This window comes from Rhinolophus ferrumequinum, chromosome 8, assembly GCF_004115265.2.
Source record: "Rhinolophus ferrumequinum isolate MPI-CBG mRhiFer1 chromosome 8, mRhiFer1_v1.p, whole genome shotgun sequence".
Classification (NCBI taxonomy): Eukaryota; Metazoa; Chordata; class Mammalia; order Chiroptera; family Rhinolophidae; genus Rhinolophus; species Rhinolophus ferrumequinum.
This window is the reverse complement of record NC_046291.1, coordinates 49,327,320-49,352,939: the sequence shown is the minus strand read 5'-3', so window position 1 is coordinate 49,352,939 and position 25,620 is coordinate 49,327,320. Positions and strand designations below refer to the sequence as shown.

Below are 25,620 nucleotides of genomic sequence, written 5' to 3'. Positions count from 1 at the left end.
AAGGTTTGAAACTAATTTTTGAATCATGAGGGGAAAATCAAAACAATTAAAAAAATTTTTAACACCTCTGGCCTACGATCAGTGATCCAAAAGCCCCACTTGAGCCAGGGTTTCCCTCTGCCCCTGAAATCCATCAGGGCCCTAGTGCATCTGTGCTGTTGGTGCCCTGAACTGAGGGGTGAGCCCCAGACAGCGCCCAGGCGCTGGGGCGGGTGCATTTCGTGAACTTTTGTACTCTTGTGTGCTGCTGTCGGCAAAGCAAAAATAATGAAACTTTCTGATATGTTTGTAAATGATTTCAAATGACCCCTCGCCCTGCCCTTCACCATTAGTGTGCCGGCCCCAGCCCAGGGCGGCTCGGTGCCTGCAAGAAGCGCCTGCCTCGGGGGTCTGCAGCAGCAGCAGCCGCCGGATGGAGAGGCCAGCCGGGCTCAGGGCCCAGAAAGGTAAATGTGCGACTTCTTGGAGAACTAGGTTTGTCAGCCAACCTGGCTTGCCCGGGCAGTGGATGGAGGATATTCCCCTGTTGCCTCTTTCTTCTGCGACTGAGGGCATTTGCTCCTTTCTGGAAAATACCACATGATAGGGGGTGGTATTTGGATCCAGAGAAGGGGGTAATAAAACCTCCATTTCTGGGATGGATTATTTTTTTCTTCTTTCTTTTCTTAAGAAGACTGTCTTGGCTCCTTGGCTGCTGGGTAATCCCCGTCCTGGTACAAGGATGGGGAACTCGTTGCTGCAAATTGCCACCCAGCCCTTCAGGCTACCTGAACCGTCTCTGAAAATGCGGGTGGCTCCGAGGCCAGGGCTGGCAGCCTTCTGGGTACCCAATTTGGGTGGAACCCGGAGGTAGTAACGTTGTCTATATATACCCTGTAGAACCGAATTTGTGTGGTATCCACATAGTCACAGATTCGATTCTAGGGGAATATATGGTCGATGCAAAAACTTCACATTTCTCCAAAATAGCCTGAGTCGGAAGGATAGTCCAGAAGCAGCCGGGCGGGTCAGTTGCCTCTTTTTGTTTTATTACCTTGGACTCCAGCAAGATCGACTGAGCCTGGTGCCACAGAGCACCCTTTTCCTGGAGAATCTCCTCAACTTTTAAACAGAGGCTCTTGTGTAAATCCCTAATTGGTTGCACGAATCCAGGGCGAAAGGGCTAGGTTTTGGGGGACTGGGGAGTGAAATGGGAGGCCAGGTAGCCCCAGCTGTGCCCTGGAAGAGTATGAGGTCAGATGGTGCCAGTGAGGGGACTGCCGCATGGGAAGAAAGCACATGGGAAAGCGTGCAGGGTCCTTTGGGGCTCATTTGGGTGAGGTGCAGACACCCTCACCACCTTCCTGGCCCACCCCTCAGCTGTACCGGCTAGGCCCGGCTTTGGCTAGATCCACCCCGACTTGGGCACTCGCAGAAAGCTTGGCGGTTACTCATTGCCTAAATTGATTCTGGCCAGCCAGATTGTGGTAACTTTTGGGTGACCCTGACGAAGACAAAGCCGGGACTCGGCCTTTGTATGGCAGAGTCCCTGTTCCCGTGGCGGGGCTAGAGCCTGGCCTGCCTGGGGTACTCTGCCTAACTCAGAAGCTGCCTTGTCTACCTACCTGCCTTTTGGTGCTTTACACCCCAACAGATATGGGGATTCATTCCCCCTTGAACTGTACCCATTTTGGGGAGCTGCTTTCAGGTGGGGTGAGAGTGCACTTGGAGGTTAGCAAAGTCAGTGGCAGACAAAAGCTGCGATTGCCTTTGGGGAATGAGGATGCTAGAGGTTAGAACTACACTAACATGTGCTGGGGCCCCTCAAATGTGCCATAGCAAGTCACTTGATTACACGTATGTTATTTAGTTAAATTTGTAAAAATTATGAGATGCTCACCAACCCGGTGATAAACTCGCTCCCTCTCTATTGGCTGGCCTGGTCACATGGCCGCCAACTTTATTCAGTTGACAGCAAGTAGGAGGGCCCTATGGAAGGAGAAAAAAAGACAACACGAGAAAAATTAGTATTTTCTACCTTCTGAAATTAATGGCCATGAGTTCGTATATGGTGAACTCCAAGTATGTGGACCCCAAGTTCCCTCCGTGTGAGGAATATTTGCAGGGCGGCTACCTAGGCGAGCAGGGTGCCGACTACTACGGCGGCAGCACGCAGGGTGCCGACTTCCAGCCCCCGGGGCTCTATCCACGGCCAGACTTCGGTGAGCAGACCTTCGGAGGCGGCGGTCCCGGGCCCGGCTCGGCGCTGCCCAATCGGGGTCACGGGCAAGAACCCAGTGGCCACTACAGCGCTCCAGGAGAGCCGTGCCCGGCACCCCCGGCGCCCCCGCCCGTGCCCCTGCCTGGTGGCGCCCGGGCCTGCAGCCAGCCCGGCGGCCCCAAGCAGCCGCCCCCCGGGACCGCTCTCAAGCAGTCGGCGGTGGTCTACCCATGGATGAAGAAGGTGCACGTGAATTCGGGTAAGGCGCAGGCCCAGCGACCTCCCAGTCCCCACCCCAGCCCAGCGGCCTGGGCCCCGGGAAGGGATGCAAGTGGGTGGGGGCATGTGGGGCTTCAGTGGGAGCCGCAATTACTCTCTCCATAAATTTTTATAGCTGAGGGAGCTGGCCAGGACCATGTGGCTGGCTGCTTGTCTGTGGGCTAAAAAGGGGGTGGAGATGGGGGTGGGGTGGGGGTGAACTCCATTTTCAGAGCGCAAGGAACACAGAGGAGTGGGGGGGTTTCCAAAATACTTGGAAATTCCTGGGCTTGCTTGGTCCGGGGAGAGGGGAGCACAGTTGGGGATCCCCACTTGTGAGCGTGGGGGAGTGGGTGGGTGTCAGGGAGTGGGCAAGAGTGAGCGTGAGTGCTGGGGAGAAACGGCAGGCGGGAGGGAGAGCAAGCTTGGAGCTCGGGGAGCTCCAGGAAGTGAGCGTGGTGGCTGGGGGCCTAAGTACTGGCCAGGCCCTGACCTGACCGTGCTGTCTGTTTTGTCTTGCAGTGAACCCCAACTACACGGGCGGGGAGCCCAAGAGGTCCCGGACGGCCTACACCCGGCAGCAAGTCCTAGAACTGGAAAAGGAATTTCATTTTAACAGGTATCTGACGCGGCGCCGTCGGATTGAAATAGCTCACACCCTGTGTCTGTCAGAGCGCCAGATCAAGATCTGGTTTCAGAACCGAAGAATGAAATGGAAAAAAGACCACAAGCTGCCCAACACCAAAGGCAGGTCCTCCTCCTCCTCGTCGTCCTCCTGCTCCTCTTCAGCCGCCCCCAGCCAGCATTTGCAGCCACTGGCCAAGGACCACCACACGGACCTGACGACCTTATAGAAGTGGGGACCCTGGGCCCATCCCTTCCTGCACTCCCGGCTGAGCCGAAGCTGCGGGGGCAGGCCGGGCCTGCTGTCACCTCGCTGGGCTCTCAGGTACTGTGGGGTGGACCTGGGACCTGCAGGCCGCCCTCGGACTAGGTTAGCATCTTGCCCGAGGGCAGCCCCCTCCCTGGAGCTGGGATGGGGGTGGGAGGGGGGCGGGATTCTCTCTCTAAGTATATTATCACATGGCAGGAGCTACTGAAACATAAAACCTTGGCGAGTCATTAAACTCATGAAAATCTCTGCTGTTGGATTTTGAATTTGCAAATGAAGGTTGAATGCTTTATCCCAGTGTGAATTTGAAAATCCTCCCCCACCCCACCCCTCCAGGGAGCTTTGTGGTTTAATAATGTGGGGGAGTTGAAGCAGAAGGTTGGCCACCCCTGTGCTAGGTGCTTTCATGGAAGCAGGAGAGCTGGGCCAGGATTTCTGAACTTTCTGGGTTGTCTATATAATTTCCAGTGTGAAAAAAATGCATATATATTTTGCTCCTAGTAGCCCCATGCCCAAAGAAAGGAGTCTGAGAAGGAAGTGGAAACGGGTTATTTTATGTTTAGATTATATTTGCTTAAATATTTATTTGTTGGGGAAATGAATACAGAAATAACTGACATCTTAATGCCAAAAACCTTAAGATGGTGAAAGGGGCTGAGTTTCAGAGAGCAGAATCAGAGATGTGTGGACTTAACTTCTGGCTCTAACCGGCATTTTGAACTCCACCCCCTCCCCACTCCCGGGAAATATGTGTAGGAGACCCTTAACCCTTCTAGAGGGAAGCAAAGGGTCCACTCAGAGTTGAGTTCTTGAAAATATATTTTCACATGTGCTTTTTTCAGCATTGTGCTTACAACCAGTTCTGGGTAATTAAAGGAAAGGAAAAAAAGGAAGAAACAAATGGTCCAACATTTTCCTTCTGGGGAAAGAAAACAAAACCTCTGTGTTCTGGGTCATTAGATAATGACTGAATTTTCTGTTCCAACTGGATTCCAAATGCCCAAATACCCCACATAGTAGTATTTTATATGACTTAGTGTATGGCCTAAATTGGAAAGGGGATGTGCTGTGGGGAGAAAGTGGCAAGATGAGGAAGTCTTGCTTTAAAAAAGAAAGAAAAAACGAATTAAATCCAGAAGTCCACAAAAGTTGATTTCTTCCCTGAAGTTTTTATTTTTTGAACAAATCTAAGGAAGTTTTTCTCAGCCTATTAATTAGAAGCAGAAATGGTAAAAGTATAAAAGTTTTCAGGCCCTCTCCCTTGCTTTGAGAATAGTGGTTTAAGACAATCACTCAAACAACAGGAGAGATGTTCTTCAGTCATTTTTCTTAAGTCTTGCTGGGGAAGGGTTCAAAGCTCATTTTTCTAAAATGCTGACCCTTAGGGATAAGGGGGAAAAGAGAGAGTCAAAGGTAATGACCAGAGTTCATATACTGAAGTGAAACAAGGCTTTGGAAGTTTAAACCCCAAAGCCTCGGGCTCCAAAAAGAAACCCCTGGTTGTAGCTATCGAAAAGTGACAAAAAGCGGGAGGGAGAAAGGGTGAGCTTGAAAGGAAGACTCAGAATTGGGGTTATTTTTTCAGTGTTTCAGAACACTTTGGGAAGTTTCAATGGTAATTTTAAAAATACATTTAAGTGGAGGGGGGAAAAAAACTTTCTCTGCAGGCGTGTTCTTTGGTTTGGTGTCTCCTGAGAGCTGAGGGCAGGTATTCACTGGAGTCCCTAGGCTGAAATTCCACTTCTCTAAAGTATCTTCCAAGCCTTGGTCTTTTGTATTAGACCCTGGGGACAGCTCTTTGTTCCTCCTTGGGGTGAGCCTGGCTCTCAGACTTGCACATGGCAATACTTGAATATCGGCACGTCGGGATATTAAAGATGGATATTCCTGCATTATTCGCATCATTGTTTCTATGACAAAAAGCACAGAGTTCATACATAGTCAAGATGTCTTTTTTCTGACGCCCTCACGTTGAGAAGCTGAAAAGGTATTTTACTGAAGTTCGGCTAATTTACAGAATCAGGTTCATCCAGAGGACAAATTTTCTATTCGATTAGCTGTATTTCAGCCGGGAGGACTGACCTCTAAACCCTTAACCTTTTGGACTCTAACTACCCTTCTCTTCTTTTTTCCCCTCTAACACGGAGAGTAGTCTTTGGATGTAGCATTTGAAAAGAGCTGCTATCCTTGGGCAAGTTGGAAAGTTGCTAAAATTCTTTCCTAAAACCCAAATCTGTGAATACATTGAATTTCTCCTTGAGAGGAGGAAAAGCACATATTATCACAACATCCAACTACTATATATTATAGAGAGATTATTATATAGATTTCCCAGAAGTTAAGGTTACTCACCCCAGCTTCAGACCAAATGCCAAAACCACTTAACTGCCTTCACCCCTGCCCCAAAAGAGAGGCAAGAGGCATATTTTGATGAAGAAAATCCAAGCTCCTTCTCAAACATAGCCCCACAACTTAGGAAAGTAACTTAATAAGAGAAACAACTTCTTTGTTTATAAGTCTCAGCTCTCCTTCTCAGCTTCTAGGGATTGTCTTTTGAAATGTTAATGGAGCCTGGATGGCCCAGAGGGCAATCCTCAGCCCAGAGGTCCCAATTGGACCCCACTGTCCATTTGGGCCCACAGGAGTGGGTCAGGGAAGAAGCAGGGGCCCCCATAGGTCAGGGAAGGAAGTGAGTTTCCATCTGGGAACATGCTCTGGAGAAAACTAGATGTGGAAAGTCTCAGTGCCCATTTGCTTTTATTTGTTTCCAGTTTGTTCCCCCAAATATGAGCCAGAAGTGTTTGTTTGGTGGTTTTTTTTGTTTTGTTTTTTTTTTTTTTTTAGCTGTGTTTGGGTCCCGACTGGGGTGGGGGGGGGGTGAAATGTTTGCTGAGGGCACTGCTCCTCAGACTCCCATCTCACTTTGTCCATTACAACCTTTTGTTGGGAGATGACATTGTCAGTCCATGGTGTCTGTTCACACAAGATGCTTTTTAAATAGAATTGACCAATGTTCTGCTGCCACTGATTAAAGTATTATTTATACTAATTGTTGCCTGTAGTTTTGATGTAATTCATTGATCTATATTTGAAATAATAAAAGGTATAGCAAAATTGCCCTCCTGTTTGGTGCCTCCACAGAAGCATCTTCATTAAGTCTTATGAAAGCTAACATTCAATATAAACTATTCTAAAATTTTTTCTGCAGTGTGCCTAGCATATGAAGGTTAAACTGTGTAAGGTGAAGCAATTCTATCCTTACCCCCTCCCCCATATATACATAGTTCCAATTTGGCCACCAAATTTTATGAGCATTGAAGAGCCTGGGGTTGAACTCAGGTTGCTGGGGGTGGGCATTATTTTTTAAAGGAAAATAAGTTACTGGGCTTAAAGGAGACTCCAGGTTGGCTTTCTGTGTGGCCCCAGTCACCCCCAGACTCCTTCAGTCTCTTTTTGTTATGTGGTGGGCGACAGACCTCCCCACCTCCAACTCCAGGAGTGAGTGTCTAATGCTGGGTTCGGGGCGGCCTGGGACTGGCCAGTGGCTGCTCGGACAGGACCCCTCTAGCCTCCAGTTTTGGGCTCCTACTTTTCCGGTGCTGCTGAGTCCCACTGGGGCCTCCAGCACCTGCCCCTCCTTCCCCCTGCGTCCCCTCCGCCCTCCAGACAACAATAAACACTCCCCACTATAAAAAGTGGCGTGCGCTATTTTTATCGCGAGGGCTTTTTCACATCTTGGCTTGCCTTGAAGAGGGGCCAAGACAGGAGTCCCAAAGTAGATGGGGTGTGTGTGGGGGGGGGGGGGGGGGCTTGCTCTTGACAGGAAATGAGCAGAATGCATAAAATCAGACGTGTACTTAATATATGGAAGGGCTCGACTCAGATGCGTGGACATGTGTATTTATAAGTGCACAGAAGTTTAAATATTCGGACACATTTTATGATTGTCCTCTGCCTGTCTTCTGGCTAATGGCTCCTCCTGTGCCCACCAATACATCAGTACGGCTGTATGTATTGAATCACGGGCAGGGATGAGGAGGAAGCGAGTCCATAGCCGAGCCCGCTTGCGTACAGTACAGTAAATCGGGCCCCTCGGCAGGCAGAAGGCGCTTCCCGCCCGCCCGCCATGTTGGGGAGCCCTCCCTGCCCCCCGCGCCGGGCTGGGCGGCCGGGGCTCGCCAGCAACCGGGGGAGGGCCTTTCATAACCCGGAGAATTTTCAAAGTGCGAGGAAGATGATAAGAATAGATTTCTACAAGTCCCGACCACGTGATTGGCGAAATAATTAATTCAGCACGTCCCTTAAGAAACACGGAGTCGTCATTAATCTGCCACGCAAAGGGCTCTCTCCGACTTGGAAAGTGCAGGGATCCCAAGAATATCACCCGTCCAGGGGGGCCGCGCGGCGCCCCCGGCCTCCACCCCCCGGCCCCGCCGCGGGCGCGGGAGCGCGGCCGGCAGGTAAATATTTTGGCGACTTTTATTTCTTCAGATTTAAATCCTTAATGAACTTAGCTGTCAGGGCCGCTGACAAATAGTTCCCTTTGCTTCCTGATTTGGAACCGCGCGCCGGCGAGAAGTTGTTAGTGGCTTGGATGGTGACCTTTGGTTCAGCAAAGCTTTGCACTTATGAAAAATTACTGAGAGAGACCGAGTGTGTGTGTGTGTGTGTGTGTGTGTGTGTGTGTGTGCGAGAGAGAGAGAGAGAGAGAGAGAGAGAGAGAGAGAGAGAGAGAGAGAGAGAGAGAGAGAGAGAGAGAGAGAGAGAGAGAGACGCGAGGGGACAAGGGGGCGAGGGGCGAGGGTGCGCGCGGGCTGCTCCGAGACAACAGGAATTGTAAAAACCCGCCCGGCTGGGGGACGCGCCTGGCGCACGCGGGCCGAGGTTGCCCGGTCGCCTGTGTCTACCGGGAACAATGGTCGCTGTCATGGCATCTGCCGCCTATTCTTAAACCGGTGAGAAAAGGCCCCAGCCCTCTTTTCAAGCGAGGGTCGTAAATTTTTCTTTGCGTCATAATAGAAGGCTATAAAATCGAGTTGAAATTTTACCCCAGGCAGGTTTTAACCAACGGATAATGATTTCCGAGTTGCTTCTTCCACTCCCCGCCCTCTCCACCCAAGCTCTGCAGCTTCTGTCACCCCAGATAGTTTTCTCTTCTCCCCTTTTATTTCTGTATTTTAAATTTGGGGGGAAGTTCTAAAATAAAGACAGAGGGGAAAAGTCGCTTCCCCCGTATGAGAAGAGCTGGCGGCCCCGCGGAAGCTTGGAGGAAGGTATATGCGGGAGAGAGTCCAGGGCGAGATGCATGCCAAGGCTGTCTCTTCTGCTTGCTTTCATTTCAGCCTTTTTTCTCCCGCACCCCAAGGAGATTCGAGGTCCCAGAGCCACCTCACTCCCACCCCCAGCCACCCCCCAGCTTGGGCTTAGGGCAGTAGCGGGCATTCCTCTTCTCTAGCTGGAAACTCTGGCATCGGGGAAGAGAGCTTCTTTATTCACCTCCTTCCCTCCTCGGCGGCGTTGAGGATGATTTCCTCGAGCTGAGGCTGGCTGCATTTGGTGGTTGTTTTGGGACTGTGTGTGTGTTTTGATTTCTTTTTTGGTGTGTGTATATTTCCCCGTCAGACAGAGACAAAGTTTCCTCCGTTATGAATTATACATTCAAACAATAACACATTAATTCAATTATTCAAAGATGACAAATGTTTATGTGCTTTGCAAGTGACTCCGGCGCAGATTCCAGGCTCTTTCTCTGAGCTGTTCGCGTTTTTCTCAATGAGAATTGGCTCCCCTCCCACCCCAACCCCACTCACCCCAACGCACCTCGACATCCCCTGGTAGGCCCGGAGAGGAACCCACAAAAAGCCTCCCCAGCCCCACTGGCAGCCTGGCAGCTAGCAGCCTCCCAAGGCCCGGGCTTGGCGGCCACCGGCCCGGGCTATTTTATCAGTGTGACAATTGCCCGGGTTGGTGTGATAAATCATCGTAAGTAATTCCTGAAAGGGTGCGAGGCTGTTGGGGGCCGGGCGAGGACTGTAAATCTTTCCGGTTTATTGCTCTATGAACATATGCTCCGATTGAAGAAGGCTTAGATCCTTTCCTGGAGACAAATTCCCGCAAAGCGGCCCGCCTCTTTGGCTGGAGATTAACACTTGCTGCGGGCGGGCTGCTGGGCCCCCGGCGGGAGTCTAGGGGGCGGGATCCTCCTGGCGGGGTTGAAATTGGGGCACCCAAGGTCTGGCTCCAAGAGGCGTCCCGACTGGGCCTCCAGCCAGGCCAGCCAGGTGAACAAAAGGAGGGGCTCACTGACAAGTCTGGGGTCTTTCTATGACCTGCCCTCTGGGACTTTCCTGGTTTCTGGAATGGGATTGCGGAGGACCTTACTCCCATTTCCCCGGCCCTTCTGCGGCTGTGGGGCACATTCACCTTCACCTGTCGGAGGCCTTGCGAACGGCGACAGGGTTTCTGCTCCGTGCCCATTGCCACTGAGAAGCAGAGCTGGCCGTGAAAGCGAGACTTCAGGGATGGGGTGGAGACCCTCGCATGGTGTGGGATTCCGGGTGCAGGTCGGACTTGTGGAGGGTGTGGGGGCTTTTCAGGATCCAGGAGCTGGAGGCCACCCACTGGCCTCCGGCCCGCCGGGAGCTTAAGTCTTGTGACCAATGCAGAATTGCTACCGTAAATTTGACCCGACCACTCACTCGGAAAGTGCTGGGAATCTGTCCTGATTTAATATTTCTAAAACAGAAGCGCCCTCGTCCCCCAGATAAGCCCAGCCAGGACTGATTCCGCAGCCCCCATGTTTTTTTTTTGGAGGCGCCGCAGGAAGCGGGAAGGCGAGGCCTAGCGGTCGCCCGGCCTGCGGGATCCGCGGGCTGGGTCCGGATCCGGAGGCACACAGGTCACCGCAAACGGCGATTCGGCATCTCGGCTGCTCCGCCGCGCAGGACCCGGGTGGAGTGAGCAAGATGCAGAGAGGGAAGATCGCTCCCTGTTCTGGCCGGCTGCTTATGAGTCTGTTCTGGCTCTCAGAAGTGGCTGCTTGTCTGCGGCGTCCGCGGAAGAGCCAAGGCCCCAAGCAGTGGTGATGTGATGGTGAGGGTTTCCCAGGGTGACTGGCCTGGTCTGTAAGCAGGAGGCTCCCACCTTAGGGCCGGAGACTGCGCTGTGCCACAACGTAATCGCCTCGTCCGGGGAGGAGGAGAGCGGTGGGTCCACCTAGGCGGCCCGTTGCCCGGGTGCTTGCGGATGCGGAGAACTGGGCGCAGCGGAGGAGCCAAGGGAACCCTGAGCCTCTGGTGCTCCACAGCCACCTTCGGAGACTCCTCTAAGACAGGCGACCTCTAAAATTTCCAATCCCCAGACCAGTCTGATGGAAGGCTGGGCCAGGGTCAGAGGTCGTGGGGGAGAGACTCTCAGCGCCCCAATCTACAGGTCGGTCCCTAGCATTGAGATGGGAGTTTTCCTTCATCCCCATACCCACCCATGTCTGCCCCTGGGAAGGGACCCGGATCCCATGTCTTCCGCCCCCTCCTCCCAGCCCCCAGGCCTGGCTGCGCTCCGGGACTGGATGCTGTGAAAGTTTCAGCCTCAATCAGTACAATCTTTCCTCAGGGTCACGTGAACAAATATGCTCGCATTTGAAGGCAGCGTCTGTATTTCCCGACTGAGGGGGTTTCCGGGGCTCTCCAAATCCAGAAAGGACCACATTCCGAAAGCAAAACAAACCTCGAGCTCTGGGGGGCCTGGGAGGGCTGGGCAGGAACCCAGGAGTGGGTGGGGGCGCGGGTGGCCGCTTCTCTGGGCCTGGGAGCAGACAGGCAGGCGGGTGGACCGACGGGCGCGCAGCGCAGGCTAAGCCAGCTCGGGGACTACGAACTCATTCCTCCTGCGTTTATTGGTAGTTGAACCTCAGCCTGGTACCGTTCTACCGGGAATTCCGTGTGCTCGGGTATATGGCCGCGTCTGCGAGCGCGCAAGACCAGGGTTGGGACAGTGTTGTCTGCAGACAAAGGGGGAAGGCTAGCTCTGCCCCCCACTGGCGCCCACTCTGAGGCCGAGGACACCAGGTTTATGATAAATTGGGATCCAGGTAAGCAATTGCATGACAAAATGGAAATCTTTGGGCACAGGGCTGCTTGTTGCCCTAAGGTGATACTAAATATGATTTATTTTGTGTAATCTGTGATCTTGATTATTGCCAATTGGTGAGGCAGCCGGCTTAGACCTAGATACACTTCTACATATACATTGAGGACGGTGATTAATCGTAAGGAGTCGCGCTTTGTGGGAATGCTCCCCGCCTACCCAAAGGTTAGGAGGACACACTACCTTGCCAGGCTTGGAGGGTGACCGGTGGCATGGGGTGGGGAGAGAAAGGTGGCAGTTTAAGGAGAGGGTCAGTGGAGGGGTTGGCGGCTGGAGGAAGTATTTTGGGGGTAAATGTGCAGTTATGAGAATGGGCTGGAAATGAAATGAATAAAAAGAAACTTTTTTTTACACTGTCACTGCCAAAGTGAGATGGAGCGTCATATTAATTCCGTGTCTTGGGCTGTCGGGTTGGGCGCAGGCAGGTTGATTTATATGTATTGAAAATAAACTCTGTGGCCAGCCAGCTCCTTGCATTGTTCTGGGAGCTAGCTGCACATACTCAAGCCTTTATCTCTTGCTGTTGGCTTAATTTCTTTTTCTCGGAAGGTTAAAATGCTACTCAAGATTCTCTCCCCAAATTCAAAAGAACCCCCAAACTACCCAGAAGAGTTTGGGAGTCTCAGCCACATTCCCCCTCACTAATCAAGGGCTTTGACTGCAATAGTGGCAAAGAAAAGGTTTAGGGCTTCTGGGTCCTCCCCAAAGAACCTGGAATGAAAGCTAAATCGTATGTTAACTCCTGCATCCCATCCATCCTTTGTTTACTATGTCCTGTGGCTCCTGGCTGGGGGAGGACAGGACAATCCATCCTGGGTCTTCGGAGGCCAAAGCCTGAGTAAGTAGTTCCATGAGTCGGAGTGAACCGCTCCACACTCATGGGAACGCCACAGAGCCAGGTCAGACTGGGCCTCTGTGGGGAAGGGACCCAGAAAACAAGGAGCACTCCCTTAGCATAGGCTGGGACTGGGCACCAATAAGAGAAGGACCAACGTCCAGGGGCGTCGCCATTAAAGGAGAGCAGTAAAGTTGTTTTGTCAATCGCCTGTGCTTGGCTCCATCAGAACTTAAAGTCGCTGGACATTTTTCTTCGCTTGCTGCCTTGGAGCTGCGCGCCTGCCAACTTAGTCAGCTGAATCCAATTACTGCGAGCAGCATTTCATTTGGCCCCATGGAGCACTCACTTATAACTTCCCCGAAAATTTCAATAATCCGCACCAAGGCTCCTTATCCTAAAGACTTTTCAGGGTTACTGGTGGGGGATGGGGTATAAGGCCGGGTCTTCCCGGGACCAAATCCTCGTTGACAGCTCACAGACCGGACTCCCTCCTACTCCCCCCGTTTCTGGCTGTGGAAAGAGTACTTGAGCTGGTGGCCCAGAGCCAGCCAGGTTAAGCCTGCGATTCTGGACAAGCAGGAGGCTGAACTCGGACCCATGCTGGATGGTGGGGGAGTTGGGAGGGAACGCAGGAGAAGGCGGTGGGGGCTCTGGGCTGCCCACCTTTGGCCACTCTGGGATCCTCTTTTCTTTCTCCCTCCCAAGCCTCATGCGCCCAGAGTGCAGAGAGCACCGCGTTCTCCAGAACGCCCAGGAGCAAACTTACCCTGTTCCTCCGCGGCTGGGAAAATAAAATCTAGCTACTGGCGTCCGGGGATCGAGGCCCTGGGTAGTCTCCCAATTTGTCCCTTTTTCTGAGGGGAAGCTCCTACTTTTAAAGAACCCCCCTTTTTTTAAAAAAAAATTAATAAATAAAAAAACAAGCGGCGAAAGTTGACGTCCGCCCACGTGAATGTATCATATAAAGCGGCTTCGGGATTCGCCGGTTGGGTCGGTGGGCCCGGGTACAACGCGCCTCCATCGCGAAGTCCTCCGGGCCGGCCCAGCGGACTAGACACCCTGGGTCCGGGCCGACTGGGAAGTTGAAGTCGAGGCGAGATGTTAGGAGCTCTACCGGGCCGGGATCTCTCCGAGGCGCTTCCGTTGGGTGTTCATTAAGGGTGAGTTATTGCCGCTTGAGCCAAAGGTCACTTCAAAGGCTTATGGCTTCGCGCTCTGGTCTTTAGAAGGGCCCGGAACGCTTTGTGTGGGGCTTTCCCAGCGCGGTTTAGTGTTTGCAAACTACTGAGTCGACAAATTGCACAGGGCAGCTGCTAGAGGGGTGATTGTGTCTCTCCCTTCACCTGACCAGGGGCAGGCACCCTCTGAGCACCTTCAGCGGTGGGCAGCTAGGTCTGTTTTTAGGGTGAAGGTAGGAAGGGATGTTTGTTTTAGGCGGCTTGCAGGCTGATTCCTACCTAGGTGTGGGCAGCCCAGGGCAGGAGTGTGGTGGGTACTTACTGGAATAAAATAAACTCAGGGAAACCACTGATACAATGTACAAACCGAGAAATAGCGCCTAGTTCCCTCTTCACTGGGGCTGCCTCAGGCAGCCGTTGACTGGGACCCACTCAGGCCTATATCTACATATTCACCTTCCTTTTCTGGTGCTATACTGTAGCCCCCCTGCCCACCCCAATTCTGCGCAGTCCCTCTCTTCTGCTTTTAAAAGGGTGGGCTAGGCCTGGGGGATTGGGGCACCTGGATCATTTAGAGCTTGGTTGGAGCAGGAGGAGAGGGAGGGACTGGTTTCCCTGCTTGGCTCACCCCCTGCCCTAGGGTGTGGCCCTTCCTTCAAGTCGGGGTTCTCCCTTCCCCCATCCGGCCAAGGATTTGGAGTTAGTCTACTCGCTCCCTAAGAGCCAACGGAGTCTCCTTTCTGCGTGAGAAAAGGCACCCTGAATGGCTGGAGGCACATTTTACAATAGCCACGTTGATTATTACACCCTTAAAGGGGATAAAGCCTCTCCACATGTGTTTGTAAGAAAGAACCGGCTGCCACTGAGAGTTTTCCATTTTGTTCCAGATCCACCTGAACAGAATATCATAAGGAACGCGAAGAGCCTACAAAAAGAGTTAGAGACAAAATTCGAGAAAACACACGTACACACACGCGTACACACACAATTGTGAGTGGCATAATTTAAAAAAAAATATTTTCACATATCCATCTGTCCTACAACTCAAGGTAGCCATCTCAGGATTCATACATACATCAAGACATAAAACAAAGGGCGGCTTTGAAGTGGATCACCTCAGTGTGAACTGCCGCCGGTTACATGATAACCGATCATCGGCCTTCAAATTTATGGCGCTTTAATGGGGTGAGCCCAGTGCTTTAAATGCAGGGTATATTACGAACTGACTTATCTGGGCTAAGTAAGAGTGATTTAGAAGATCCGTCCAGGGCTTCCCATAGGGCAGAAGAGGCTCAGGCTGAGAGATCGGCAGAACTTGGGCAGAAAGCCCCCAGCTCTGCGATAGATAAATACATCCCTTTTGGGGCAAACCTGAAAAGAAGTAGTTCCGAAATCCTGAAGTAGCAAAGCCAACAGGGAGGGAAGAATCATTGCTCGGTTCCAGTGAATTAACGGGGGTGCCGAGCAAGAGTCGTGTCTTGCCAGGAAGAGAGCTGTGGGCTTCCAAGGCCCTGGTTTAGGCAAAACAGGGAGAGGAACCGAGGCCAACTGGAACCTTAGAAAAATTTGAGACTAACAAGCAACCAGCACACCATCTCCTCCCCCTTCTTTTCCAACTTGCATGGACTGACTTTACCCATCCGTGATTTACGACCACCGCAGCGCTAGTCATAGCCGGGCCACGGCCGCCCCCCCCCCCAAGTCCCTCGGCCTTTCCACGGCCACCGCGAGCCGGCGAGTGCCGGGTAGGCCTCCGCGCGTCAGGCGAGCCTCTTGGCGTCCCCAGGCCGCGGCAGGCAGCAGGTCTTCGCACCCGGAGAGGCTCCGCACGTCCCATCCCGCGTCCCGCCGCAGAGCAGAGCTGCTCCAAGAGGCAGGCACCCGGCTACTTTATATAATCCCCCTGCTCCGGGGGCGCGGGCCCAGCAAAAGTGCGGAGCAGTGCATTCTTTTGCTGCGCTTCCTCCTACGCGGAGCCTGTTTTCCACTTCTGAAAAGTGCCGGGCCTGGGGAAGTGTTTTTCTTTTCATTCCTTACTGAAGCGTTTACTGCCGCGGTGCTCGCAGTCATAAATTTTGTTACAAACCACAATGACAGGTGCATTGATATGCACCGTGAGAGCTCCAGCTGCTTAATAACCCCGTCCCCTGGCCGCTGTGAACGCCTTTTATTTATTCGGTATCATATTAGGTATTGATCCCCGGCAGAATTAAGTGCAGTGAGCAAGTATCTGGATCCCGCTGTTTCAGAGGTGCGGTGGGTGCGGCGGGCCAGCGCGGAGGGCCCGGGGAGCGGGCGGTGGTCGCTCAGAGGCTGCCTTCCTTCCGACTGGGGACCGTTTGGCGCTGTATTCCCCGCCTGCGGTTGGGCCTCCGAGCTAAGTTGGGCAACTTCCCGGGACCTCGAGAAAGGACGAGCCAGACCCCCAGTTTGGCGCCCCTTCCCTGGAGGGGCAGGGGATGGCGCCGGCAGGGTTCTAGGGAGGCTGCCCGGGGCTGGTTCCCCGGGTTAGGGGTTAGAGGGGGGGGGGAAGAGTGAGAGGAAAGGGCAGCTGAGGACTTCGAAGACCGCCCCTCCCTCCCCCACAGGGGCTTGTCTTCACCCCAAGGCATTTGGGTCCCGGAGCCCAAAAGAGCAGAAGCACCGAAGGGCGAGAAAAGAAAGCCTTAAAGAAAGAGGGTGGGTGATCGAAAAGATGAGCCACTGAACAGTTGACCATTGTCCAAGTGATTTATGACCCATTCCTTCTTTTTAGGTTCAAGCAGAGTTCACAAGGAGTAGGGATTTCTGGAAACAAATAAGCTTTTTTTTTTTTTTTTTTTTTAAAAAAAAACAGTTTTGTAACAATATTCTCAGGTTCTGTTTTAGGAAAGGTGGCTTCTTTAGGGCACTATATTTTTTTGGGGGGTGGGCGGCGGTGGTGAAGGCTGCAAAGCCCTTCCCATTTAACAGAGGGCTACTGCCTTGGCTTCTGGGGAAATGGGCATTGGGGTGGTGGGTCATCACTGAGTGGGCCTTGAAATTCCTTAATACAATGAAAACAGAGGCTCTGTGGTTACGCATAAAGCTGCCCTGTATTTGCACTTTTGAGGTCTGTACACAGAGCTTTTTCTAGGAAGATGCTGTAGGAACAAATATATATATATATATATATATATATATATATATATATATATATATATATATATATGTAAAGCTATCTGTTTCAAAGACCTGGTCAATTCCTAAAGATGCTGTTTTGGTGTGACTGCTCCACCTATCAAGATAAACTTGGTCAACCTGGAGGCAAGAGGGGGATGTTTTGCTTCCACAGTTGTAAATGGAATGACAGAAGCAGCAGTGAGTTCTGGTGGTCTGAGTGTCAAGTGTGACCGTTTTAACATCCAGAGGGCCCAAGGTTTAAGACTGGAAGCTGGATCCCAGAAATGTCCAGAAATTTAACCAAATCCAGAGTACCTGGTGCTTTTGCTGGGGGTCATACACATATAAATATGGTCACAGGATGAGGAGGTAGCTATCCATTTGATATTCAGTAACTTTAATCGTCAGAGTGTGATATAGAAAATGAATTGAGAGAAAGATTAAGACCAGCTTTGTTGGGTAGGTATCTTAACTGCATCCATTTAAGAACAATAGTGGAAACAATTCCTAAAACATCCTAGGATTCTATTATCCCATTGAGAAGGGCCTGTCTCTTATCAAGATTAATGGCATATTCACTTGTATTTTAAAACAAAAATGAGCAACAATACAACCAAACAAAGGCTAGTATGAGTAATTTTTTTTTTTATTGGGTTAGACTTTTGGTGAAAGTGGAGGGCAAATGAGTGACTGGAGGAGTGGTTTTGGTGTTAGTGGCCAAATCCATTAGGCCACATAAGTTGTCTAAATAATGTGGTCTATCATGATGACCATGATGGAAGCCAAGGAGTTTGGAGAAAGGAAAGTTGCCTGAAAGACGAGATCAAGAATTAAAACCAGGGAGCTAAATTTTCTTTATCAAGCAGACAAAAGTGGTTGAATGGTATTAGTTATACTTTAACTCCTTAGGAACCTTTCAGGAGAAGGGGTGGGTGGGTAAGAAGGGAAACCTCCATCAAGAGTCAGAGGGCACAAAAGGGGTAGAATTTTTCTTAGTTTTTTTTTTTTCTTCTAATTCTGGGCCCATTCATCATGCTAAGAGAGGCTCTCTCACTGGTTGTGAGTTGGGTGGGGGTGAGGGTGGGAGAGGAATGGATGATTCAGAGCAGAGGTCAATAATAATATCTATACAATAAATGCAGGATAAAAATGATAAAGTTATAATATAAAGCATTCTCCATTCACCCATGCTCCGTGCATTTCAAATTCTAAATCTCTTCACCCATTTCCAATGGTATCCATTTAAAAGTAGTGGAGGACAAAGTAAAGAGTCTAGAAAATTGTAGATGACAGAGAAGAAACATTTTCTAGCTTCAAAATAAATCTAGGGTCTTTAAGTCCTCTTCTTGGTTTTTATCTCCTAGTGGATGTCACAGTGCTGTCCGAACAGAGCTAACTGGGCTGATTCTTACTCTGTCACTGGAAAGTGGACTGAATCTCCATGAAAGATGCTGTGATTTTGAAACCAGGTGGGGAGATACTTTTTTTGAAAACTCTGGTTGTTCTTAGTGTGTTATAGTGCATGTTTTTGCCCATCAAAATCCTGAGATGACCCCATGATTGATTGATCCATCCACTCATTTACTCATTCAACAGGCATTTATTACACTTACTACACGTGGGGCACTGGACTAGATGTTAGGAATATATAGACGAATCAGACACAATCCCTGCCTGCAAGGAGCTCAAAGTTGAGTGGGAAAATCAGCTATTAAAATGTATGAGGCCGTAAGTGCTCTTCAGTGTGGTTTCAAAGGCTAAACTGACAATCTTGGAGAAAGAAAATTGTATCTGGAGGAAAAAAAAGGCTCCTTCCTTTGGATGGAGTTAAGCTAAAGAGAAGGAAAGGTCTTTTCTTATGTTTATGAGAAATTCCTTCTGACTTTTCCAAGGGTTCAATTAAGTTGAACTTTTTAAAATCCCTGATTTCCCACCATGTAGTGGGTGAGAAGCAGAGAGCCTGAGCTACTCCTTATATATTGATTGGTTTTGCCAATGATTGGGGCCTCTCACTTTTCTTCTCCACAGGTCACCTGGAGCCTGGGGCTGCCCCAGCTGTCTCAGGATTTGGCAGACATTGGAGGTGGCGGTGAAGGAGACAGTGGTGGTCAATGTTATTTGAGCAGGGTCAGCAGGCCCTGGAGCTTCCTGAGTGCACGATGCAGAAAGCTGCTTACTATGAAAACCCAGGACTATTTGGAGGCTATGGCTATAGCAAAGCCACTGACACTTATGGCTACAGTGCCCCCCATCAGCCTTATCCACCCGCTGCTGCTGCCAACTCTCTGGACACTGATTACCCAGGTTCTGCCTGCTCCATCCAGAGCTCTGCACCTCTGCGAGCACCAGCCCACAAGGGGGCTGAACTCAATGGCAGCTGCATGCGGCCTGGCACTGGGAGCAGCCAGGGTGGGGGTGGCGGCAGCCAGCCTCCTGGTCTCAACTCAGAGCAGCAGCCACCACAGCCCCCTCCTCCACCACCGACCTTGGCTCCATCCTCACCCACCAACCCTGGAGGTGGAGTACCTGCCAAGAAGGCCAAGGGTGGGCCCAATGCTTCTGGCTCCTCAGCCACCATCAGCAAGCAGATATTCCCTTGGATGAAAGAGTCCCGACAGAACTCCAAACAGAAGAACAGCTGTGCCACTGCAGGTAGTTTTCTGAGGGGGCTCACCCCTAGGCTAAGGCCCATTCAAACTGACACCAAGAGGCTAGCTCACCTAGCAACCAAGGGACTCAGGGCTGGAGGTACAACCTTGGAGGCCATATGTCTAAACTACTGATGCAGAAACATCCCTTCTTTTTAGTGTTCTTGATTGGGGGTCATACCCTTACAGTGACAGGGGACTCACTTCCATTCCAGGCTGTTGGTGCCATTGCTGGGCAAGTCTCATAGTTATAAATAGATAGTTTTTCCTCATACTGACCTGATATCTGCTTTCCTGGGCTGCTGGTCATAACTCAGCTTCTTCTACCATCAAATAGCTCTTCAAAACTTGAAGACAGGTATGATCCTCAAGACCAGGGGGTTATGAGGTCCATATCACATGAACCCCACGCCCTTAAATTAATAAGCACTAAAGTCTATGGTGTCTATGTTAAGAACCATGCTAAGTGCTTTACAAGCATTTAATTTTCCAAAGACCCTTTGAGGTAGGTATATGAGGTCTGACAATTAGGTTTGCAAACTTTGTTGCAATGATGTTGCTAACCTTTTTTGATATCAGAGGGATTATTTATTATGAATTTGTACCAACTGGACAAACAGTTAACCAAGTTTACTATTTGGAAGTGCTGAAAGGCTGCGTGGAAAAGTTAGACGACCTGAACTTTTCACCAATAATTCATGTCTCTTGCATCACGACAATGCACCAGCTCACACGGCACTGTCTGTGAGGGAGTTTGTAACCACTAAAGAAATGACTGTATTGGAACACCCTTCCTACTCACCTGATCTGGCACCCAATGACTTCTTTCTATACCCGAAGATAAAGGAAATATTGAAAGGAAGACATTTTGATGACATTCAGTATATCAAGAATAATACGACGACAGCTCTGATGGCCATTCCAGAAAAAGAATTTCAAAATTGCTTTGAGGGTGGACTAGGCACTGGCATCAATGCATAGCTTCCCAAGGGGAGTACTTCGAAGGTGACTGTAGTGATATTCAGCAATGAGGTATGTAGCACTTTTTCTAGGATGAGTGTGCTAACTTAATTGTCAGACCTCGTATGATACTATCCCCATTTTACAGATAAGGAAACTGTTAGAGATGATAAGTGACTTGCCCAAGATCATAAAACTACAAAATGGTACACTGGAATCCAACCAGGACCTCTAAGGCATAACCATGGGATTCTACTTGGCCCATTCCAGCCCAATTCTTCCCATTCCAACAAATCCATAATGGAGACGGGGCATATCCTACTAGAAGAGGATATGCTCTGAAACAGGAGCAGCCTTGGGTTTCCCTCCCTGGAAAGGGAGACGCTAGAATTGAGAAGATCTTCTGTATGTCCTGTCAGGGTGTGTAGAAGATGGTCAGGTACAGGAGCTCTGAAGCCTGCTGCCTCTCTCTTCTTGGCCTGCTTGGTTCCTGAAATTTTCTGGCTTTGTGTTCTCTGATTCAGTTTATCTTCAGGTGGATGAACTTGCTTTCAGGTTCAGGGCGAGTTTGAAGCCTGGGATGTAGCTTGTTATCAGGTCTCTGGTTGCCTCCTGCTCTCTGGGACTGCTGTTCCTAAGGGGAAAGTATCTCCCAGCCTGTGGGCTCCTTCTGCCCCTCCTTCCCAGCTGCAGGCTCAGGCCCTCCCTCCCAGGAGAAATCCATTTGTCTTCCCAGTGAAGGAGTGGACAAGCTGCTGAGAGGTGGCAGGGGTGGTAGAAACCAGTGTTGAGGCTGCTGCTCCTTGCACTGCAATACTCAAAATGCTCCCAGCCTGGCTTTGGATCCCCTAAAAGTCAGGGCAGTATTTTTATGGTTTATCACTTCCCTGCGTTTGGATGCAGAGCCCTTGGGTGCAGCGGGGCTGGAGTGAGGTGCTAAGATCTCTACCCTCCTTCTACGCTTCCTGGGTGCTTTGCCCGGGAACCAACCCTTGAGGAAGGCAGGCTGGGGCTGCCCCTCCCCCTCTTCCTCAGCAAAAGCTATGAGGAGTGTTCAAAGAAGTCTGGCCCTTCTTTGACAGAGGGGAGGCTTTACCAGCTGCTACTAGTCTCCCATTAAACTTCCCTACGGCCTTTGGGACGGGATGATGGACTAGGCTGGAGGGGAGGGGTCGGGCGGAGGAAATCGGACCTCAGAAGGCAAATGGGGTTTTCAGGTGCGACTGACTAGTAGGCCTGGGGCCGGTGAGTTCCCCCTTGGAGTCTCATCTCTCAAACTCCCCTCTCCCACTCCAGCCAGGATTAAAGCTGGGGGAGGAAGGAGGAAGCAGAGGGAGCCAGGGAAGCACCCCTCTTCAGCCCTGGGTGTCCCCACCTCTCCCAATCAGCTCTCTCTCTCTCTCTCTCTCTCTCTCTCTCTCTCTCTCTCTCTCTCTCTCTCTCTCTCTCTCTTTCTCTCTCTCTCTCTGTCTCTCCTCTCTTCTCCTCTCCTCTCTTCTCTTCTACCTTCTCCTTTCTCCCCTATTTCCCCTCTCTCCTCTCTCTCTCCTCTCTCTCTCCCCAGGAGAGAGCTGCGAGGACAAGAGCCCGCCAGGCCCAGCGTCTAAGCGGGTGCGCACCGCGTACACGAGTGCACAGCTGGTGGAGTTGGAGAAGGAATTCCACTTCAACCGCTACTTGTGCCGGCCACGCCGCGTGGAGATGGCCAACCTGCTGAACCTCACCGAGCGGCAGATCAAGATCTGGTTCCAGAACCGGCGCATGAAGTACAAAAAGGACCAGAAGGCCAAGGGCATCCTGCACTCGCCAGCGGGTCAGTCCCCAGAGCGCAGCCCACCGCTCGGCGGCGCCGCCGGCCACGTGGCCTACTCAGGCCAGCTGCCGCCTGTGCCAGGCCTGGCCTACGACGCGCCCTCGCCGCCCGCCTTCGCCAAATCTCAGCCCAACATGTACGGCCTGGCCGCCTACACGGCGCCGCTCAGCAGCTGCCTGCCACAGCAGAAGCGCTACGCTGCGCCCGAGTTCGAGCCCCACCCCATGGCGAGCAACGGCGGCGGCTTCGCCAGCGCCAACCTGCAGGGCAGCCCAGTGTACGTGGGCGGCAACTTCGTCGACTCCATGGCACCCGCGTCCGGGCCGGTCTTCAACCTGGGCCACCTTTCGCATCCGTCTTCGGCCAGCGTGGACTACAGTTGCGCTGCTCAGATTCCCGGCAACCACCACCACGGACCGTGCGACCCTCATCCCACCTACACAGATCTTTCCGCCCACCACTCGTCTCAGGGACGCCTGCCCGAGGCCCCCAAACTGACGCATCTGTAGCGGCAGCCACCGGCCGGAACTCGTGGCGCAATTACCTCTTTTGCTTTGGTGGCTGGGGAGGCGGGCGGGGCCCACGGGGCAGCTGGCAATCCTCTCCCTAGCTCTGGCCGGGTTGCTGCCCCCCGGGTCTCGGGCCAGCAGCGGCCGAGGCGCAGGCACTGGGCCTCCCCTCCAGGCGCGTACTCCTTTGGAGTGACTTGCCGTAAATCAGCCGCAAGGATTCTCCTCTGTAAGCCTGACAGTGCCATGTGCGGACCAAGGGACTCAAATCTGGTAATGGTGTCCCGAAGGTAAGTCTGAGATCCACCGGCGGCGCGTCCTGCATAGGGACCGGAGCTGGGAGAGCCCCGGGCCTGGCCTGCGTGTAGCCTAGTTGCGGAGACCTTAATTTATATGCTCCTTCCCGTCCCCGTAAGGATTGCATCGGACTCAACAATCTGTATTTATTATTTGAAGCGAGTCATTTCGTTTCCCTGATTATTTATCCTCGTCTTAATGTATTTATGTGTATACTTGTAGAATTCTCCAGCCGAGCTTAGGAACGCGCTCCCAGGCCGCAGGGGCCACATTTCACCTTAGTCCCCTTGGTCCGAACTAGTTGAGAGAGTAGTTTTGAACAGTTGTAACCGTGGCTGGTGTTTGTAGTTGATGTAAAGGATTAAGATCGCAAATTGTCCTTCATGGGTAGAGTCAGGCGGCCCCATGGCGTGGGCACGACACCCGTAACTCATTTCTCAACAGCCACAGCCCTCCCACTCGACACAATTGACTTCAAATTGTCTGGTACTATTTTAACAAATATTTAGAATAAAAAAAAATTTCTCAGTCGGAAGTGTATCTGTGTTAATCACGCACACTTGCAAGTAGATCACTGCCTTTATCTTTCCCACAATCCCCGTGTTAGGCCCCAAATAGGCTGACCCTTTGAAATATATTTTTTAATTTATTTGGAATCTAGTACACACATTGGTTCTGGGGATACTTGATTACATCCCAGCTATTCACATTAGGGGGGAAAATCCGAGGATGCAAACCTAGAAATGTTCCGGGAGGGATGATTTGGGTAGAGCTTTGTGCTGCGCCTGCTTTGCTGTTTCTACCTCCCTCTTTCTATACATAAATTGACTTTCTAAGATTGCATTTACATTGGAGAGGCCAGAGCTCACGTTTCTGCGTTAAGTAATAAAAAATAAACTTTGAAAGAAAACTGACAATCAAAGAAAAGACACAAGAGAAGTCAAAAGAAGAATTGAGCTATGAAAAAGCTAAGGTGCAGGAAAAATAAACGATCATTTGGAGACGCGCACCTAAGCTTTTTCTCTAGGAAATGCTGTCATGACTTTTATAGTGGTTGGTGGTTCATTTCTAAAGAAAACAAGCGTTCCCCATGATGTAAAGTAGTAAAAGTTTCATTAATGGAACATAAGTATAAACACCTTGTTTATTCCTGTTTCTTTGTACAAGATGGGCAAAAAAATGTCTCCAAGGATTTATAACCATTTTGTAAATATTAGCGTGGCTTTAGCTAAGGGTGGACAATTTACATCCGCTTCTCTGGGAGGAGGCACTTGGAAAACGCCTTCAAATAAGGTTCAATTCTTTGTATTTCGGCAAAGTCTGCCCACGCATCTCTATTTGGTTTGACAAATAATGCAACTCCTACTACATCCCCGGTGACACGAGGTGAAATTCCTGTTGTGTGGAAATAATTTAACTTCTAATCTTCTGGTGGAACAACAACCGTTTCTATTTGGATGTTTGTGTTTCGCTAAATAATGATGGCTCAAAATAATATTTAGTTCCCTTGTTCCTTTGTGCTGTTTTTAAAATGGCATGTTAGATTAGGGGTGGGAGGGGGTTATCCTTTTGCTAAATTTCACCTTACCGAGCAGGGTTAAAGAATACATGTTGTAGAAGTGTATCAACAGAATAAATGACTTCAACGGAAGGGATATTTTACCCACTTTCAAGGCTTAATTTTGTTTTGTATGAAATTTGCATCCACAAGCAGAATTTCTAATTGTCTTGTAAGAAATTATTTTTTAAACTGTTAGGGAAATCAAAGAAGAGCTTGCTGCCTTGCAGAGATAACAACCTTTCTTAACTGGCTAAATATTAAATAGATGAATTGTCAGGCTGTTTAGATTCAGCCCGGTTTTCCCCTCATCTTCTCTTCCTACCATAAGTAATAATAAAAATACATAATGCATCATGGCTCCAGGCGTTTTCCAGCTCCGTGTGTTACCGCAGGAGGATCTGCTGAGTCTGCGGGTGTCTGCATGGCCCCAAGTGTCATCTGCGGCTTAGGGTTTCATGGATTAGAATTTAAACGGTGTCTAGCCCGGCTGACATCAGCTTCCTCTCATACTCAGGCTCCAAAGAAGTTCGGGGTTAGGGGCTCCCTCTCCAGGCAGCCGCAGCCACCCCAAGGCACCCTCTTTAGAGGGGTGGGGGAACTCGCTTGGGACAAATCTGTGGCTTTCTCTCACCTCTTGGAGAAAGGTTCTTAGTCCTCTGAGAATGGCTCAGATCCGTTCCTGCCTTGACATGTCATGTGATGGGCACACTCGGTCGCTCTTGGCACGGGTGGGGGCCACAGTGAGTCTGGGGAGGGCGCTTCCTGCAAGGCCAGCTCAAGAGCTGGCCTGAGACACAGCCATTTAGAAGTTCATAAATTATAAACAAGCCGCCTTGGCTTTCGCCATAAATTCTGCTTCTTTTGAGCCTGCAATTAGTGTTAGGAAGCACCGGAGTCTAAACACAACCAAACGGCCTCAGAAGGGCCCAACTGCCCGAGGTTGCAAACTTTATTTCCCAGTGCCACTCCCTCCGCACCCCGAGGTTTGCACACATAGTCGCCTCCTCCCCCGCTACCGCTGGTGGTACACACTCGGCTGGGTTCCCGCTCTGCGAGGGAAGGTCACAATAGCTGCTCTATCGGCGGAGGCGCCTGCCGTCAACCCCCCACCCCACGCCGGTCTCCGTGAAGCAGAGAAAGGAGAGTGGGGGAGGGGAACCCGGGCCCGGCAATGGCGCCC

General features: G+C 50.9%; 2 protein-coding genes across 4 annotated transcripts; both read left to right on the top strand.

Annotated features, from left to right (window-relative positions):
• The first annotated feature begins 737 nt into the window (after positions 1 to 737).
• Positions 738 to 18,121, top strand: HOXD4 (homeobox D4). 2 transcript variants are annotated; one of them, XR_004423671.1, is made up of 3 exons: positions 738 to 2,459; positions 2,981 to 3,407; positions 18,017 to 18,121. XR_004423671.1 is itself a non-coding variant. In XM_033112369.1 (2 exons), the coding sequence occupies exons 1-2, from the start codon at positions 2,030 to 2,032 to the stop codon at positions 3,310 to 3,312; spliced, it is 762 nt and encodes a 253-aa protein (XP_032968260.1). In that variant the 5' UTR covers positions 738 to 2,029; the 3' UTR covers positions 3,313 to 3,595. The 2 variants fall into 2 exon arrangements, 1 of the variants encoding a protein (XP_032968260.1); XM_033112369.1 differs by lacking the exon at positions 18,017 to 18,121 and having other exon boundaries at positions 2,981 to 3,595.
• On the top strand, positions 3,383 to 23,410 carry HOXD3 (homeobox D3). 2 transcript variants are annotated; one of them, XM_033112364.1, is made up of 4 exons: positions 3,383 to 3,407; positions 18,017 to 18,121; positions 18,681 to 19,304; positions 21,825 to 23,410. In XM_033112364.1, the coding sequence occupies exons 3-4, from the start codon at positions 18,764 to 18,766 to the stop codon at positions 22,580 to 22,582; spliced, it is 1,299 nt and encodes a 432-aa protein (XP_032968255.1). In that variant the 5' UTR covers positions 3,383 to 3,407; positions 18,017 to 18,121; positions 18,681 to 18,763; the 3' UTR covers positions 22,583 to 23,410. The 2 variants fall into 2 exon arrangements, with proteins under 2 accessions (XP_032968255.1, XP_032968253.1); XM_033112362.1 differs by lacking the exon at positions 3,383 to 3,407 and adding an exon at positions 13,374 to 13,493.
• The last annotated feature ends 2,210 nt before the right edge of the window (positions 23,411 to 25,620 follow it).

Coding starts and splice junctions, on each gene's coding strand:
- HOXD4 (XM_033112369.1), top strand. CDS start 2,030: ATGGCCATGAGTTCGTATATGGTGAACTCCAAGTATGTGGACCCCAAG. Junction 2,460..2,980: donor GAAGGTGCACGTGAATTCGG/GTAAGGCGCAGG, acceptor TTTGTCTTGCAG/TGAACCCCAACTACACGGGC.
- HOXD3 (XM_033112364.1), top strand. CDS start 18,764: ATGTTATTTGAGCAGGGTCAGCAGGCCCTGGAGCTTCCTGAGTGCACG. Junction 19,305..21,824: donor GAACAGCTGTGCCACTGCAG/GTAGTTTTCTGA, acceptor CTCTCTCCCCAG/GAGAGAGCTGCGAGGACAAG.